Source organism: Gopherus flavomarginatus, chromosome 1 (assembly GCF_025201925.1).
Source record: "Gopherus flavomarginatus isolate rGopFla2 chromosome 1, rGopFla2.mat.asm, whole genome shotgun sequence".
Taxonomy (NCBI): Eukaryota; Metazoa; Chordata; order Testudines; family Testudinidae; genus Gopherus; species Gopherus flavomarginatus.
Window position 1 is genome coordinate 201,973,043 of NC_066617.1, and position 19,098 is coordinate 201,992,140.

The following is a 19,098-nucleotide window of genomic DNA, read 5'->3' on the forward strand; positions in this document are numbered from 1 at the left end:
CTCCTCCCCCCTTCCCCCCATCCTATATTTGGATATGTTCAAGGGGAAAAAGTTTACTCTTCAATAAAAATAAATCATTTTGAAGGTACCATGTTTGATGTTTGCTATCTTGTGTGAAAGGTAGTGGAACTTGGCACTGCAACACTTTCTTATGGCAGAGATCTTGGGCAGTGTGCTGTTGTCTGAGTTCTTGGGGAGCAGGATCTTTGTCAATGCATTCTTAAAATTATTTCATCCATTAGCAAACACAATTTTGTCTACTACCCAAAACTTCCATTTCTCCACTGTACAGATGTCAATGGGAAGCTACACAAGAGGCCTCTTTGGTTTCTTTACCTCTAGAAACAATTCTTAGTTTTCCCTTCTTCTCTGGCTTGGCTTGGATTTACTTAAAGCTTAACCTTTCTAGTCTTGATTTTCAGAGTTTGTTTCCAGTCTCATTTTCCCAGTGCAATTGTTGTTTATACCAGGACAATGTTTATGACATAATTTGTCCATATTAAATTCATAAGATGTTGTGGCCATTGGTCTTTGATCTCTTCACTTGGACGTCTCTCTGTAAAGTCACTCCCATATCCATGCACTGACTCTTGAAGGAGTTTTTTTAAAAAGACTTCAACGCACTGATGAGTTTCAAGTATTCATTGAGAAAAATCCCTCACAGTAGGACAAAAGACATATTACCAGTTACTCTATAGGAAATCTGAAAATGGTTACAAGGGGAAGATTAGTTGCATATAGTAGTGCAAATATAATACTTAAGGAAGAAAAAGAAATTTGGAAAAAGAGCACATTTTTGGGGTTTGTCTTTTTTCAAAAGCATAACTTGGAGAGAATTAAAACTGGCCGAACAGAAAAGTTGTACTACAATATAGAAAATTGAAGTATTTAACAAATACTATGCGAGTTAGGGTAAAGCCAGAAGAAACAGTAGTACTTTGCATGAACCCCCATATCAGAGAACAAAACCATTAACAAGTCAGTGTTTTATAAAGAATTGCATTGAAAACAGGATTTTGATTCACATTTTCAAGGAAAGAGTTAACTTCTAAGCAACACTGACCTTCAAAAACCAATTTATAATTGGACTAAAGAGTCTCTGTATAAAACTAATTGAGGGAGAAGACCTGGCAGCACTGGTGAAATCTGCAATGTAGATAGGACTCTTAATCACTGTGTCATTTTTACCACAGTATTGTTTAATCCTGCTCAGAGCACCTAGCCAGGTATATCATGTGTGTCTTACAGTTTCCACCAGCATTACCACCAACAGAGTTGTAGTTGTTGGGAAAGTACCTAATATGTAGGTGCAGCCTTGGAACATCAGAGTCACCCATGGGGAAATTTTTCCATAACTTTAAACCAGTTTAAAACCAGTTGGAACTACCATGTAGCCAAGGCTGCCTCAGCCAGAAGTGTTTTAATAACTGGTTTGAATTTCTGGAAAAATGCAAAGCCTTGCCTTCATTGAGCTGTTTCTTAAAATCTCCCACTGATGCTCTGGCCCTGGTGTAACTTCATTACTGGTAGCAATGGTTGGAGTGCTAGTGTAAACTGACCATCAGCATTTTTACAACCTGGTACAGGTGGAACACTGATAGAGTTTATGAAAGTTCATTGTAGACACAACCTAGCTGAGGACTAAAGTACTCACTAAACTAAGTTATTTAGTGGAACAAAAATACAGTAAAAGGAACCAGTTTCAAAATATAACAATATATCCTTTGATGTAAAAAAAGAACTAAGAATAAATTCAGAAGCAGTTCAGGAGTTGCAGTTTCTCAAATGAGTTGCAGTGAAGAGAGCAATAAAAACACTTCACCAGAAAGTTTCCTCAGCGAAGTCTGATGTCTCTGAGCTGCAGCTCAGTGGGGAAATGCAGGCAATACGATGCCCTGGGAGTGGGTTCCTTAGTATTCTTACGTTTTCCACTAGTGAAAGCAGCTGGTAGGATAGAACTGAGGGTGGCTTAGTGAGTGGAGGAGGCACAGACAGCAAAAGTGTCTTCTATTTAAATGAGGTGGGTGGGTAAGGTAATATCTTTTCTTGGCCCAACTTCTGTGGTCGGGATCAACACAGCTACAATTATACTGTATATAGCAATGGAAGCTAGTCTATTTAAGTGTAAAGACAAATTCATTTTATGACACATTTGTGAATGAAGAGTTTATTTATCCTTGATTCTTTGAAGTGAAAGAGTTTTCTTCAAGTAAATAAGATTATGATAGTGATATGGTGTAGTGCTGTATACCATATAAAAATATCAATCTGAGAACACATTGAAAGATTGTATTTTTGTGATTTTTTTTTTCTCCTCTCTTCTCATTTAGCAATCATTGGACCACCTGATGTAAAAGTGAAATCTGAATCCGGATCTTTGCATGTAGATTTCACAGGCCCTGTCGCTGTACAAGAGTCGCATGTGTGGCCTTTAAATAAATATTATGGCTCTTGGGTTTACAGGGTGCTATACTGGAAAAAAGGCAATAGTGAGGAGGTAACTTTTGCTCAACTGACTCTTGTGTAACTCTGCTTTACAGCTGCAGCTTTGAACAGGCATTTCTAGGTATAATACGATATTGATAACGTTCTGAGACATAATATTGCTGAAGCAAAAGCAAGATCTCTGAAAGTTAGTGATATCAGCAACTTATAATTGTCACAACCTGCATTCAGTAGCAAACTGACAGAGGGAATGAGTAACCACCTACTAAATAGGCATACATTATCCTTCCATAGTTAGAAATAGTTATTAAATTATGAGGTTTTGTTCCCTTTATGCATCAATGTTTTTATTTTTTCAATGGTATATACTGCAGTCATCACAACAGTACCTATGCACACTGCACAAAAAAACAAATGCAACTTAGAAGTGCCTATATAGGTAATATCTAGGGATGATGAATAGCTGCTCCACAACCAAATTATATGTGATTCAAGCAGTTTTGCTAGAATATCTATTGTACAATACTGGCTTGAAAAAAGACTGGATTTTGGATGCTTAACATGGCTGCTGCTATAGGGTCAGTCTCTCTCCTCTCTCCTGCTACCATCTTCACTATCATCAGACATAATCTGTTTACTCTTTCACTTCCATTAAGGTCACCCTCTGCTAAGCCAGACAGACATTCTCCCCCAGAGGTGGGCATGTTCCACAGCCCCAAAGACTCCACCACACTATATGCATGGAAAAAATGTTATAAATAATAGGTTAATTGTAGTGTCATAGAATGCTGCTTTTGATCCAAGAAAGATAGAAATTTCTGTCAATATCAGTGGGAATATACTAGATCTCTGTGCAACAGAGGAAATTTTTATACATGAAGACTTTGGTGCAGCTATTATTCTGATTCATATTAGGTATCCTTCACAATTCCCAGTCTAGTACTTAATATTCAGTTCCAGAAATAAAGGAATCTTCTCATCCCTAACACCTTATTAGCCCCAGCTCACAAATAATGGAGGAAGAGAGGGGAAAAGAGAATGTTATTCTGTAGGGAAAGTCAGTGAGTCCATACCTGGTCAAGCAACCTTCGGCAAACTGCCAAGGGAAGCAAGTTACCCAAAAAGAGATTTCACTAAGAATACTCTGGTTCCAGTACTTGAATGCAAACCTGGGAGATTCCCTCAGTGACTAAAGAGGCTTCCAAGAAGTGCCAGACAATGGGATTTCATTAGATCTTTTTTTTTTAAGTTAGTACTTGGATAGTTTGTTCAAGTATATTTATTCCCTCACAGCAACCAAGTCTCCTAATACCCACCAAAAAAAAAAAAAAAAAGTATCCTAGTTTACTGTAAGCCATGTCTATAAGTAACAGCACTTTTAGCTGGTGTCACCTAATGTGACTTTGCATAGGGAGAGAGGCAATCTCTTTTGGTAGCACCTCCTTAACCATATAAGGATTTATACTCTTAAAATCAATACCATTAAACACACCCAGAATAAGATAAAAAGTCTGTGCTGTGAACAACCGCACACAAAGTACTTACATTGATCAGCTGTTTTAAGCTGTGCCACATTCTACATTAGCTAAAGCATGAATGGTCTTCATATGTAACCCTAAATAGAGCATGCTGCATGGAATACTTGTTTGGTTTTGTTAGTTACATGGTTTTTAAAAAGAAATACTGCTACTTAGAATTCTGTGCACATTTATATAATAGCTTTAGAGTCCCTCTTTCTGTTACAGTGTGTCTCTTGAAAAATTATTTTATGGCATAGTGGAAGGAGACTACTTGTAAGTCTGATCACAACAAACTTAGAGCCCACTTCCTGTTGTTGGGTCAACCAGCTTAGGAGCTAGGATTTCAATGCTGTTACAGCTCTTGTTTTGGAAGGTGATTATTTTCACCATCAATAGGATTTTTAAAATAGAAAAAGGAATTTGAAGACAGCTAATTAATTTTAATATTTGTAGTGTCCTTTTTAAGTGATTCTTAAAAGGAAACTTTTCTTTGATTCTTGTCAAGTAAGTAATACAGAAAATTACAAAACTGTTTTAACAGTTGATATTTTAAACTTTCACTTTTTTCAAGAACTAGATGTGTAAATCCAATCCATAGTGCAGCTACAAATGCAAAGACTACTAAATGGAGTTCTAATTAAAAACTAGTGCTGTAATTTGATAATTTATTGGAACTTGAATTTGCCTTTGAATTTTCTGTATTTTTCTTTGATGTAGGTTATAACCACAGATACTAAATATAACTCAGAAATATTATCTGGTTTGGACCCTTGGACAATATATTGCCTTCAAGTTCAAGCAGTTATTCCTGAATGGAACAAAACAGGAAAACTGAGTGAAGAGTTCTGTGATAGGACAACTGATAATGGTAATAGCTAATGCACCAGTACATTATAAACATGCTGATTAATTATGAAACACTGTAAGACACTCATTGATTGATGTAAAAGAAACAAAAGCATGCATGTAAACCTTCAGAAATGTTTTGGTACTTCCGTATTGTTCATTGTGATATCCAATTGTATCTCTAATTTGCAAAAAAAATTGAAACCTTCATGCCAGAAAATAGAAGAGCTTCAATTCAGTCTCTTATAACTACAAATAGTAAGATACACAACACATTAAATGTACTCCCTGCAGAGAATCCATATGAGGCACGTGCACCCCTAAAGCCCTTCAAAGCAAGATTTAAGTGCAGTTTAAGTGTTGCATAGTTCTTGTGCTGGCCCTTCTGCACAGGCGTAAACGTCCTCTACTCATAAGCCAATTTATGTTTGTTTGTGAACCCTTTGGCTTCCACAGGTATAGCGGAGAGTCAGGGGTGAAAGTAATTTACAGGACTTACCGGTACTACCGGAGTCCTGAGGGGGCGTGGCCTCTTCCGGAAGAGGCGTGGCCTCTCAAAATTTAAAGGCCCTGGGACACCAGGGGCTAGGAGACCCAGGGCCTTTAAATCAACCAGGGGCTCCCAGATGAAGAGGTGGCTGGGAGCCCCCCGGGGCTCAGGGGCAAATTAAAGGGCCCAGGGCTCTGGCCGCCAGGGGGAACCCCGAGCTTTGCGGGGCTGGGGCAAGGATTTAAAGGGCCCAGAGCTCCTGCCGCTGAGGACCAGACCTGCTTACTTTCACCTCTGCGGAGAGTAGAATTTGGCCCTGCATTGCAAAATCTGATTCTGTTTACATTTTGTAACAGAATTACATTCTTGAAATATTTTTTTTTTAAAAATGGCTAGAGCTCAGTCATGCTTTCTTTTTCTGTTCTCATGTTTAAAATCTTTAACTAGGGAAGCATGCCAGATAATTGGTTTTCTTCATGGTTACAAAAAGCATGTAATTTATTAGTTAAGGTACATCTTCCAAAGGAGTGAAATCCTGGCCCTACTGAAGTCAATGGAAGTGTTGCCATTGTCTCCAGTAGGACTAAGATTTTACCCAAGATGTTTTTGTCTGGGTGCAATCCAAAGCTTTCATTATTATCAACTCTCAATATAAAAAACTAGTTTCTTTGTTTAAATATTTTATTTTTATGCAACTATACCAGTAAGTGCCAATCATAAAAAATTGTCCAATGTAACATCTGCATTGCCTAATCCGTATTCCAGTCTTTCATTTTTTGTAGTACGAACCTCACAGTGGAAACTGGCTGAACACTCCACAATTTCCAACCACTGCATCTCAATAGCTATCTATGGAATAGCTATTTATGGTGGCAATAGCCACCGTCACTCAGGTGGCCTCCTCTTAGAAGAGAGCTTTGTGTTTCAATTTAAAAGGAAGAGTGCAGTCCCAGACTAATTAGTAAGCAGCTGCTTAACAATCATAGACAGCTTTTAAAGTGATACCTTGATCAATCTTTATTCGTATCACATGCTGTGACAACCCCCATGAAACCAAGCTTTAGAAGACACAGTATTTTGGAAGTTAAGGAATTTTGGACTACCACCGCCTCCAAATTAGTTGTCATTTTTGTTACCATTATTTCATTTTTCCTTTAGAGAGAAACAGAATTCAGTGCTCTGGTTTGAAGCATCCAGAAATAAGTATACTGAGAGTTTATATGTTGTTACCCTGCTTTCTCCCTCCCCCCATTTACCTAGAATTTTTTTCTTTCTATAAATGTTTACATATCATGGCCATAGGTTAAACTTACCTAGTAAGAATGTCATGAGTGGTTGAAGTAAAAACAAAGTTGAGACATTCTTCCATTTGGGAACAAAAATAAGTATTTGTTCATTTACCAAAATAGTTGCTAATATGAAAAAGTGGAGGAAAAAATATTTTATTCACTTACAAGAATTAAATTCTGAAAATTGTGTATTCAAAATAATAATAAAGAATAATCAGGTTAAGAGGAATTTCTTTTCTTGTCTCTTGCAGGTGTAACTCCAGTGTGGATAATTCTCACTGTTCTTCTAGTATCAATGTTGGTTGTTCTAGTATCAGTTCCTGCCTGTTTCTTTATCTTTTCATATATATATCGACAGACCAGATATGTCTTCTGCCCTACGTATTCTTTTCCACAACATCTGAAGGAGGTTTGTCTATTTTTATTCTTCCAGGAGAGCCTCTTGTCTGTCAAAGACCCCAGAAAAGCTTGCAACTCTTCTGATTAATGCATGTGAACCTTCTGACAGTAGTTCCTCATTCTTACACATGCACTTGGATAGTTAACTAGCTATTAAAAAAAAGCAGGAGTACTTGTGGCACCTTAGAGACTAATTAATTTATTTGAGTATAAGCTTTCATGGGCTACAGCCCACTTAATCGGATGCATGCAGTGGAAAATACAGTAGGAAGATTATCTATCTATCTATAATATATATACACAGAGAACATGAAACAATGGGTGTTACCATACACACTCTAACGAGAGTGATCAGTTAAGGTGAGCTATTACCAGCAGGAGAGAGAAAAACTTTTTGTAGTGGTAATCAAAATGGTTCATTTGCGCAGTTGACAGAAAGGTGTGAGGAACAGTAAGGCGGGGAAATAACATGGGGAAATAGTTTTACTTTGTGTAATGACCCATCCACTCCCAGTTTTTATTCAAGCCTAATTTAATGGTGTCCATTTTGCAAATTAATTACAATTCAGCAGTCTCTGTTGGAGTCTGTTTAGTTTTTGTTGTAATATTGCAACTTTTAGGTCTGTAATCGAGTGACCAGGGAGACTGAAGTGTTCTCCGACTGGTTTTTGAATGTTATAATTCTTGACGTCTGATTTGTGTCCATTTATTCTTTTACGTAGAGACTGTCCAGTTTGGCCAATGTACATGGCAGAGGGACATTTCTCTCCTGCTGCTAATAGCTCACCTTAACTGATCACTCTCGTTAGAGTGTGTATGGTAACACCCATTGTTTCATGTTCTCTGTGTAAATATATATATCTTCCTACTGTATTTTCCACTACATGCATCTGATGAAGTGGACTGTATCTCACGAGAGCTTATGCTCAAATAAATTTGTTAGTCTCTAAGGTGCCACAAGTAGTCCTGTTCTTTTTGTGGATACAGACTAACACAGCTGCTACTCTACAGCCTGTTAACTAGCTGTGTTAGTGTCACATGGGTTTTGCCTGAAGTGAATGTATGGGGTAATGCTGGTTATTAAGCGCACAAGCTAAAAGAACCCAGGTGTAGTATATATGTTGCAAAATAATAGATATGAGTCTTAGCAGCTATATGGTACGATCTACATAAGCTATGTCACCTGTGGTTACTTTAGTTCATTTGTCGTAAACTGCTTGTGTGGTTGACTGCCATTTCAAACCCTTAATCAACTGCAAAAGTTGATTAATCTGCTGCCAAAGACTTTGGACTGAGCAGTAGTTCAAGTGAGTGTAAATAGTGATTTAATGAGACTTGAACCAATTCAGCATTTAGTTGGCTTCATTCCACAACCTTCTCCCACACTGCATAGGGACTGGGCTACACTTTAAATTTATACTGACATAGCTGAGTAGGTCGAGTGTGACAAAACCACACACCATAGTGACATAGCTATGCTGGCAGTCATCCCCCCATGTAAATGCAATTGTGCTAACAGAACAGGGCTTCTAACAGCACAACTAACCTTGTTTGGGGATGTGGTTTTCTTATACTGGTAGAACTTCTTCTTTCAGTGTATGCTGCATCAAGGGGGCTATACTAGCATATACTCTGTTAGCATAGACATAACCAAGTACCTTACTCTGTCATCTGTTTCTGTTGATTTCTGTGGCACTACTTAGCATGAGTAAGAGTAGTGTTGCTCTTTAGTAAATGATGAAATCTTGCCCATCTGGTATGTTCTAAAAGAATGCGGTAAAGGAAGCATTCAAAAGCTCAGCCATATCACTGAGACACGGTCGGTGAGATATCTTTTATTGGATCAACTTCTGTTGATGATAGAGACAAGCTTTCAAGCTTCACAGAGCTTTTCTTCAGGTCTGGGGAATATACTCTGTGTCACAGCTAAATACAAGGTGGAACAGATTGTCTAGCGCAGGGGTAGGCAACCTATGGCACGGGTGCTGAAGGCAGCACGCAAGCTGATTTTCAGTGGCACTCACACTGCCCGGGTCCTGGCCACCAGTCCAAGGGCTCAGCATTTTAATTTAGTTTTAAATGAAGCTTCTTCAATATTTTAAAAACCTTATTTACTTTACATACAACAATAGTTTAGTTCTATATTATAGACTTATAGAAAGAGACCTTCTAAAAAGGTTAAAATGTATGACTGGCACACGAAACCTTAAATTAGAGTGAATAAATGAAGACTCGGCACACCACTTCTGCCGAGTTGCCGACCCCTGGTCTAGCGTAAATAGTTGACACATATTTCAAGGGACTGTTCAAGGTGAAGTGGCCCATTAACTCGCCTTCAGTGATGAGGGAAAGAAAGAGAGAGAGAGAAGGGTAGGTGGAGGCGTTGTTAGTGGGTTATATTATTTTAATAAACCATAAATCCTGTGTCTCTACTCAGTCCATGATTTTTAGTTTCTAGCAAAGTTATGAATTTAAGCTTCCAGGCTCATCTTTTGTAGGTTTTTTGTTTGTTTGTTTGTTTTTTGTCATTTACACACATGGTAATGATATAAAACCTTGTTTTACCAATTATGTGGGTGCTTTAGAAACTGGATGTTTTCTTCAACCCGCCTCCCAATTCCTAAATTCAATAAATAGGTAAATAAATTCTATTCAGGACTGTTAAGAATACAAAACAGAAGCCATGTGGATTGTATTCTAAATTTTAGCCAAAGGCTGTCCTCTTGTGGTTGGTTTAATATTACAGCCAAGTACCATTTAGACCAGTGGTTTTCAAGGTTTTTTCATTAGCAGAACCCTAAAAAATTTCAAATTAAGGTGCCGACCCCTTTGGAAATTCAACCTGTGGTCTGTAGACCCCTACCATAGAAGTCTTAGACTGAAAACTGACTGTACAGAATTCAATTATAAATGTTGCACGTGCTTGGCACAGCATTTGACACAGTGTGAGAGAGGGCTCTAAACTGGGCTTCGGTGGTAATGACAGCACTTCCGGGGTTTGACAGCAGGTGGGGATATTCAGGTAATTTTGATCAGAAAAACAGAATGCCTTTTCTGGGATCTGAAATTTTATTTTTGTAGTCACCTTTTGCAGTCCCCTTAGCCATAGTCTGCGGAACCGCAGAGGTCCACAGACCACAGGATGAAAACCACTGATTTAGACTGTCCAGAATGAAGGGAGAAGACGTATGTTTAATGAGTGCTTTGTGTTTCTAAGAAGTTTGTAATCATGTTTTGCCTCATCTGCTCCCTGGTCACTTCATTTTTAAAAACAAGTTAATATGCAATATGTGTCCCAGCGTGGAGGAGGGCCTCGTCCCTTTGTGAGTTGAAAATACCCATGTTCAGTGCAAGTATGTGTAAGAAATCTGTAAATATTTAGAAGAAATACATAATTCCATTTCAGGTGATCTTTCCCCCCTCAGAATACACCAATACCCCTTAAAGTTAAAGGAGGTTAGATATGTATTTTGTGAAGAGAAGACCCTTAAAATTTTCATTGTGCTAGACATTTGTAGGAAAACATAACAAAATGCATCCTAAAACGTAGAGTTTGGGAGGGGTAATGTAATTTTATTTTATTTTACTTTGAGGGGTGGGGAAGAGAAATCATTGAGAACTACCTCCAATATTTCATTTTAGAACTCCAGTTGAGCGTTAAATAAGCCAAAATGAAGGACATAAGAACAGCACAGCAATAAGATGATTTGCTTAACATCCATAATATTCTGTGTAACCTCCAGTTTTTTCATGCAGATTCTGATACCGTGTAACTTGTTCAAACTGCTCTCTGCTTAACAAAAGGCTGGTCATGTTCCCTGACAAAAATGAGTAACATTCACTAGTCTGTTGTTTATGTGAAGGAGTCAGATATCTCTGAAACTCTTAAGTATTAAGGGAGAGTAACAGGTGGGTCAGATTGGGGGGAAAGGAGTGGTACTCTACTAAGCATCACACCCAAATAAACTCTGCCCATGTGAATTGCTAAAATGAACTGTTGTTCTTACCAGATTGAAAAAGTGTTCAGTATATGATCGTTTCACTCTGAATTCTACAGGGACCTTTGGGCTTGGCGCCCTCTTAATTGGGGTGTGTGTGGAGGGGAATTGTTATAGCTCCCAAATCCCACCCACTTGCTGTGTCAACATGAGACATCATTCACACTAAATTATATAGATCTGTGATCCTCCCTCCCTCCCTCTCCTTGACTTGAGAAAGTAATCTTGACGTTTAAATCATCTTTACTGGACATTTAATTTAACACCTCCCTGAGCTGAATGGGGCAATTCACACCGCCTAAGGTCTATTGTTTGAGTCTCTCTTCAGACTTCTATTGTTTATGCTATGTCTATACTTAGGGCAGGTCTATGTTAAAAAGTTAGGTCAACCCAGATACCTCACTCAGGAGTGTGAAAAATCTAACCAACCTAATAATGAGACCAACCTAACCCCCAGCTTAGACAGCACTACCACCTCTCAGGGAAGTGGATTAAGTACAGCAATGAGAGAACACCTCCTGTCACTAGGGAGTGTCTACACTGAAGCACTACAGCAGCACAACTGCAATGGTGCCTCTCTAGTGGTTTAAGTGTACACATAGCTGCGACATACCAGGGTACAAACCAGACTAAGGAGTAGCAGTATCATCCCTGCCCTCTAACCTGGGGTCCACTTTACATTGCTTTGCGGCTGTAGCCTCTAGCCTGGACTGCTCACAAACAGCCGCCAGCATGAAAGTCACTCCCAGCTATGTCTGTGTATGTGCTGCAGCCAACCATTCACACCTTGGCTCTTACCAGCCTTGGCTATACTGCAGGGTACCCCAAAACACCCCAGTATTAGATTTTCTCTCCGAAATGTATGTCCTGTACTGTCCAGCCCTCTCCTGGACAATGCAAGTTTATATAGAGTCTGTGATTTTATTACTACAAATGATATGCACACATCTTGTTACCCAAAATGGAGTTTCCCAGACACTTCAATTTAAACACACTGGATTAGATAAAACAATAAAACAAGTTTGTTAACTACAAAAAGAGATTTTAAGTGAGTACCAGTAATGAGGCATGAAAATCAGAAATGGTTACAAGAAAAATAAAGATAAAATGCAACTGGTGCCTAACTTAACTGTTGAATTCAAAGCAAGGTTTTCTCATCACATGCTTTCAGTAATCCTCTTCAGCAAACCGCTTAGGTCAGGACCCTTCTCCAGTTCAATGGCTGCTTCCTTTGTCCCTCCTGGTGCAGTGAATTGATGGTCCGAAAGAGAGAGAGGAAGGGGCCATTTATAGATTCATAGATTCTAGGGTCAGAAGGGACCAATGTGATCATCTAGTCCGACCCCCTGCACAAAGCAGGCCACAGAACCCTACCCATCCATTTCTATAACAAACCCCTAACCTATGCCTGAGTTACTGAAGTCTTCAAATTGTGGTCTGAAAACCTCAAGCTGCAGAGAATCCACCAGCAAGTGACCCATGCCCCACACTGCAGGGGAAGGCGAAAAACCTCCAGGACCTCTGCCAATCTGCCCTGGAGGAAAATTCCCTCCCAACCCCAAATATGGCGATCAGCTAAACCCTGAGCATGTGGGCAAGACTCACCAGCCAACACTCAGGAAAGAATTCTCTGCAGTAACTCAGATCCCATCCCATCCAACATACCATCACCAACCACTGGGCATACTTATCTGGCGATAATCAAAGAGCAATTGCCAAAATTAGGCTCTCCCATCATACCATCCCTTCCATAAACTTATCAAGATTAATCTTAAAGCCAGATATGTCTTTTGCCCCCACTACTCCCTTTGGAAGGCTATTCCAGAACTTCACTCCTCTAATGGTTAGAAACCTTCGTCTAATTTCAAGTCTAAACTTCCTAGTGTCCAGTTATACCCATTCGTTCTTGGTACTAAGCTTAAATAATTCCTCTCCCTCCCTAATATTAATCCCTCTGATATATTTATAAAGAGCAAGCATATCCCCCTCTCAGCCTTCCTTTGGCTAGACTAAACAAGCCAAGCTCTTTGAGTCTCCTTTCATATGACAGGTTTTCCATTCCTCGGATCATCCTAGTAGCCCGTCTCTGAACCTGTTCCAGTTTGAATTCATCCTTCTTAAACATGGGAGACCAGAACTGCACACAGTATTCCAGGTGGGGTCTCACCAGTGCCTTATATAACGGTACTAACACCTCCTTATCTTTGCTGGAAATACCTGGCCTAATGCATCCTAAAACCGCATTAGCTTTTTTAACAGCCATATCACATTGGCAGCTCATAGTCATCCTGTGATCTACCAATACCCCAAGGTCCTTCTCCTCCTCTGTTGCTTCCAACTGATGCGTCCCCAATCTATATCTAAAGTTCTTATTATTAATCCCTAAGTGCATGACCTTGCACTTTTCACTATTAAATTTCATCCTATTACTATTACTCCAGTTTACAAGGTCGTCCAGATCTTCCTGTATGATATCCCGGTCCTTCTTCGTGTTAGCAATACCCCCCAGCTTCGTGTCATCCGCGAACTTTATTAGCACATTCCCGCTTTTTGTGCCAAGGTCGGTAATAAAAAGGTTAAATAAGATTGGTCCCAGAACCGATCCTTGAGGAACTCCACTAGTAACCTCCTTCCAGCCTGACAGTTCATCCTTCAGTATGACCCATTGTAGTCTCCCCTTTAACCAGTTCCTTATCCACCTTTCAGTTCTCATATTGATCCCCAACTTTTCCAATTTGACTAATAATTCTGCATGTGGAACCGTGTCAAATGCCTTACTGAAATCTAGGTAAATTAGGTCTACCACATTTCCTTTGTCTAAATAGTCTGTCACTTTCTCAAAGAAGGAGATCAGGTTGGTGGCACGATCTACCTTTAGTAAAACCATGTTGTACTTTGTCCCAATTACCATTGACCTCAATGTCCTTAACTACTTTCTCCTTCAAAATTTTTTCCAAGACCTTACATACTACAGATGTCAAACTAACAGGCCTATAGTTACTCGGATCACTCTTTCTCCCTTTCTTAAAGATAGGAACTACGTTAGCAATTCTCCAGTTGTATGGTACAACCCCTGAGTTTACTGATTCATTAAAAATTCTCGCTAACAGGCTTGCAATTTCATGCGCCAGTTCCTTTAATATTCTCGGATGAAGATTGTCCGGGCCCTCCGATTTTGTCCCATTAAGCTGTTCAAATATGGCTTCTACCTCAGATGTGGTAATATCCACCTCCATATCCTCGTTCCCGTTTGTCATCCTTCCATTACCCCTAAGCTCCCCATTAGCCTTATTAAAGACTGAGGCAAAGCACTTATTTAGATATTGGGCCATGCCTAGGTTATCCTTAACCTCCTTTCCATCCTCAGTGTGTAGCGGTCCCACTTCTTCTTTCTTTGTTTTCTTCTTATTTATATGGCTATAGAACCTTTTACTATTGGTTTTAATTCCCTTTGCAAGGTTCAACTCTACTTGGCTTTTAGCCTTTTTCACTTTATCCCTACATGTTCTGACCTCACTAAGGTAGCTTTCCTTGCTAATCCCACCCTTCTTCCACTCCTTGTAGGCAGGGCCGGCTTTAGGAAGTGCGGGGCCAATTCGAACAGTTTCGACGGGGCCCTGGCAGGGAAGAGAAAAAAAAAACACATTAAAAAAAATGTGTGGGGCTTGTACTCACCGGGTGGTGCTCCGAGTCTTCGGCGGCACTTTGGCAGCAGGTCCTTCACTCGCTCCAGATCTTCAGCGGCACTGAAGGACCCGCCGCTGAAGTGCCGCCAAAGACCCAGAACAAGTGACGGACCCACCACCGAAGTGCTGCCGAAAACCCGGAGCGCCGCCAGGTGAGTAAAAATTAAAAAGGCACCTCTAGCCAGGGAAGGGATTCTCACTGGGCACGGGGCCCTCTTAGGTGCGGGGCCCGATTCGGGGGAATTGGTGGAATTGGCCTAAAGCCGGCCCTGCTTGTAGGCTTTCTGCTTTTTCATAATCACCTCTCTGAGATGCTTGCTCATCCAGCTTGGTCTACAACTCCTGCCTATGTTTTTTTCCCCTTTCTTGGGATGCAGGCTTCCGATAGTTTCTGCAGCTGCGACTTAAAGTAATTCCAGGCCTCTTCCGCATTTAGATCCACAAGTTCTTCAGTCCAATCCACTTCCCTAACTAATTTCCTTAATTCTTTAAAGTTAGCCCTTTTGAAATCAAAAACCCTATCCCAGATCTATTTTTGTTTATCCTTCCATCTAGTTTGAACTGAATTAGCTCATGATTACTTGAACCAAGGTTGTCCCCTACAACCATTTCTTCTACTAGGTCCTCACTGCTCACCAAAACCAAATCTAAAATGGCATCCCCTCTTGTCGGTTCTTCAACTACTTGGTGAAGGAATCCATCAGCTATACATCCAGAAAAATCTGAATCAGCTATCACATCCAGAACAATCTGGGTATTTGCCCCTTCTTTTTATAGTCCTATCCCCTCTTTGAGAAGCATTTCCAGCTAGGAGTAAGGAGACAGGTAGTCTGCGTGAAAGGGAACTCCATGTTGTTTCTTTGCTAAGATGTAGATTTTATTTTGCTCCTGCCCCCTTTCCTGCCAAAGAATGGCCAGTTAGCAAGTAATGGTCCATCAGCTTTGTTTACACCTGACTGAGGCATCTACTTGCCCTTTGTCTCTGAGGAACTTGTTTGGCCACTCCTCAGACTTCTGTGGAAAACATACATTTTAGTCATAGTCTCTCAACTTATGTTTATAACTTCACATATAATGCTGCTACATGCATTTTGCTGTGATATTTTTGATCAGCAAATTACGAGTTTTTAAATTATACCTCACAAGGCATAGTTTGTACAAAGATCATTACAATAGTATGCAGGGTGTGAACACAGGTACATTCTGTCACAATAGCCTAATACACACAGTAAATAGTTCTATTTGTCTTAATTATTTTATTCTAATCAAACACATTTCTGTAGATAGTATTTGTTTTTGCAAACTGTTTGAGCAACAGTTTGAGAGATAAGCAAAATAGTAGTTGCCTAGATTATGTGAATTTAAAATATAGGCATATATGCAGGGGGTAGCTCCAGTCAGGCCAATAGGGCCACGCATGCGGCGGTGTGGGGGGATTCCATGCCTGCCTGAGGCTTGCAGTTTCAGGGGGTAGCACCTCACCCCCCAACTATGCCCATGATTTAAAAGTCAAATAAATTTTTGCTGGAAACTCCAGAGAGGTTAATTGGACAGACAACACTTTTCTTTTATCATCATTGTACAGTTCTCACAAATGTTTACATTACTTAAAGGAAAAAATGTTGGTTTGGCTCTGCACTGCATTTAACCCTCATGTGAGTAATAATTCAGGATTAATGTGATTCACTTTGATATAGATTCCATCAGATTTTTTTACAAGGATGTATTAAAAGTGGTAATAATCATTTCTGTATTTTGTTACCGTGGTGTTAATCCAGAGAGAATTTTTTCAGTGCGTTGGAGTACCAATTGCTTCTTGAATGAGCATTGTTATGTATCAACAGCAAGATTAAAGAGAATCTGATTAGGTCACATTGGAGGAGAGGTTGTCCAATGCATGTTGAATAGCAAGTAAAAATTAACAGATACCCTTTAAAGTGATCTACATTTAAAATTTTTGATGGCATAGCTCTTATTTGGGGAATGGGAGAGCTCAGTGGTTTGAGCACTGGCCTGCCAAACCCAGGGTTGTGAGTTCAATCCTTGAGGGAGCCACTTTAGGATCTGGAGCAAAAATCAGTACTCAGTCCTGCTAGTGAAGGCAGGGGGCTGGACTTAATGACCTTTCAAGGTCCCTTCCAGTTCTAGAAGATAGGTATATCTCCAGTTATTTTTTTATTTTTTTTATGGTCAGGGGTGCAATTATTTGCCCCTACCCCAACCACCAAACTTATACCAGCAAATGCTCTAGCATAGATGCAGTTATACTTACAAAAAAGTCCTTTTGCTGGTATAACATATTTCATTCAGAGAACTGGTATAAGCCATGTCGATGAAAGCACTCTTTTACCAGTATAAGCTGTGTCTAGGAGGGGTTGCCAGCATAGCTAGACCTTTTCTAGTGTAGATGAGGCCTAAGATAGTGAGTCACCAGTGCAAGGTCTTTAAAGACTGCTGAGAAAATTAACTGATGCTGTAAAGAGGAACAAGCACAGTTTGATTCTTATTTCCCCTCTTTTCTTCCAGTTTTTGAGCAAGCCTTCCTACAGTTCGCAGTTTCTTTCACCATGTTCACCAGAAGAGGATCACTCCTTTGACAAGTTAACTGTCATTTCAGAAGAATCCGAAAACTGTAGTGATGAGACAAGCAACAGAAAGGAGCAGCTTCAGGACTCCCAAGAAGAGAGTTCTATTGCAGAAAAAGTTTCAGCTTTTAAAACGGGACCAAGTTCAGTCCTATACCTGATTCAGGCTGAAAACAAGTACCCAAATAGACAATTAAATACGACTTTATATTGAGAATGCAACAGCAAGCGCTTGGTAAAATTCCAGATTTAAAATGTGTAAAGAGAATTTTGTCAATCATATTTATTTTTCAACTCTGAGAAACATTATTTTAAATGACTCCTGAAGTGGGATGCCATTTTTAGCCACTCATTCTTAATGACTTATTTATAACCTGTGTCACAAATTAAATTGCACTATAATACGATGCTTCTTGTAATGTAAGTATTAAATATATAATTCATTATTTTTATTTTATTGAACATTATTAAAGTTAATCAGAATTATGACCAGCACAACATAGTTTTCAAAGGAAACTTTTCCTTTCCAAGAAAACTTTTAGATTTAACTGATTTTAGTATGAAAATCTTTGTATTTTGTTTTAGTGGTTGACTTCAAGTCTGACTAGTAGTGAGTAGATTAATATTTTATATTTGATTTATACATGACACTAAAATTACGACATTTTTCTTGATAGGTACCACTTTAATAAAATAGTAGCAAACAATGTCAGTATGTTTTAAATGTGAAAAATTAGTTATGGGCCATACTTCATCATAGGTTTACAGTGGGGCAATGGAGCTATGACAGTTTACACCCTTTAAGGATCTGCCCCTAGTTCTTAAGCAAATCACATTGAGCCTAATCCAAAATCACTGAAGTCAATGGAAAGACTTTCCAGGAAATGGGATTAAATATTAAACTAACCTCCATGAATCTGCTGGACCATATAACTTAATACTCTGTTCAGAAATGATCAGCATCTAGGCTATATTGCTGTGTACATAAAAAGAGGAGAGTTGCTGCATGAGCTAAGAAGAATAATATTGGGCATATAATTTGGTTTTACTTTAATAGAAACAAATCTTTCAAATGCTGCAAAGTTATCTGAACATACTTTGTTATATTTCTGAAAAATGTCAAATTTTCCTCAGCAAAAGTGGATTGCAATGAGTATATTATGTATAAAACATAATTTGTTATGTAGGTGGCAAAATTAATTGCCCTAATTTTTGTTTTTATTATAGGGGTAGGATAAATGTGCATCTTTTGGAGAACTAATTCAGAAAGAATACACAAAAAATAAATAAAATTGATATTTTTTCAACAAATCACATGATAGTGTGCTTAATATACAAATGTATTATTGGAAAAAAATTCTTTGTCTCTTTTTAAAATATTAATGGACAAAATATTGAGAAAATGGAGGAAGGTAAGAAAGGCGTTTTCATTAAAGAAAGGCATTTTGTTGCAGGAACACTTTTGCATCAAATATGTAGTTACAAAAGTGTCTGATTCATGCAACATTCACTGTACTCATTATGAAAGAGAGTCAACTTTCTACAGCTAGCAAGGAAGAAAGTCACATGGGACTGTTATGCACTGTTGTAGACCCTCTCCCTTTTCCCTGCTTTTACACTACTCCTTCAGCTAAACGAATTGCAGGAGGTTGGAGGGAGATAGCTTGTTGATAGACATGATTTGTTTGACATTGTCTCCAATAGCAGCAGTTTTTTAATTCTGTTGACAGGTGCCTACGTGCAGCAGTAATTTAAAAAGAAGAGAGATCTATTTTCACTATTTACTTTTCAATATATAAAAAGGAGCTTACCTGTAGGAGCTGTGCAATATTTATTAAAA

The 19,098-nt window shown here is 39.0% G+C and overlaps 1 protein-coding gene across 3 annotated transcripts in view; it reads left to right on the forward strand.

Annotated features, from left to right (window-relative positions):
* The window catches only part of IL10RB (interleukin 10 receptor subunit beta), a 27,344-nt gene extending 8,767 nt beyond the window's left edge, over positions 1-18,577 (forward strand). For all 3 annotated transcript variants that reach the window (XM_050929564.1, XM_050929554.1, XM_050929574.1), the window contains 4 exons: positions 2,331-2,497; positions 4,683-4,833; positions 6,842-6,999; positions 17,200-18,577. In XM_050929564.1, the coding sequence (XP_050785521.1) occupies positions 2,331-2,497; positions 4,683-4,833; positions 6,842-6,999; positions 17,200-17,472 (749 nt within the window). In that variant the 3' untranslated portion in view covers positions 17,473-18,577. The remainder of the gene's footprint in view (positions 1-2,330; positions 2,498-4,682; positions 4,834-6,841; positions 7,000-17,199) is intronic.
* The last annotated feature ends 521 nt before the right edge of the window (positions 18,578-19,098 follow it).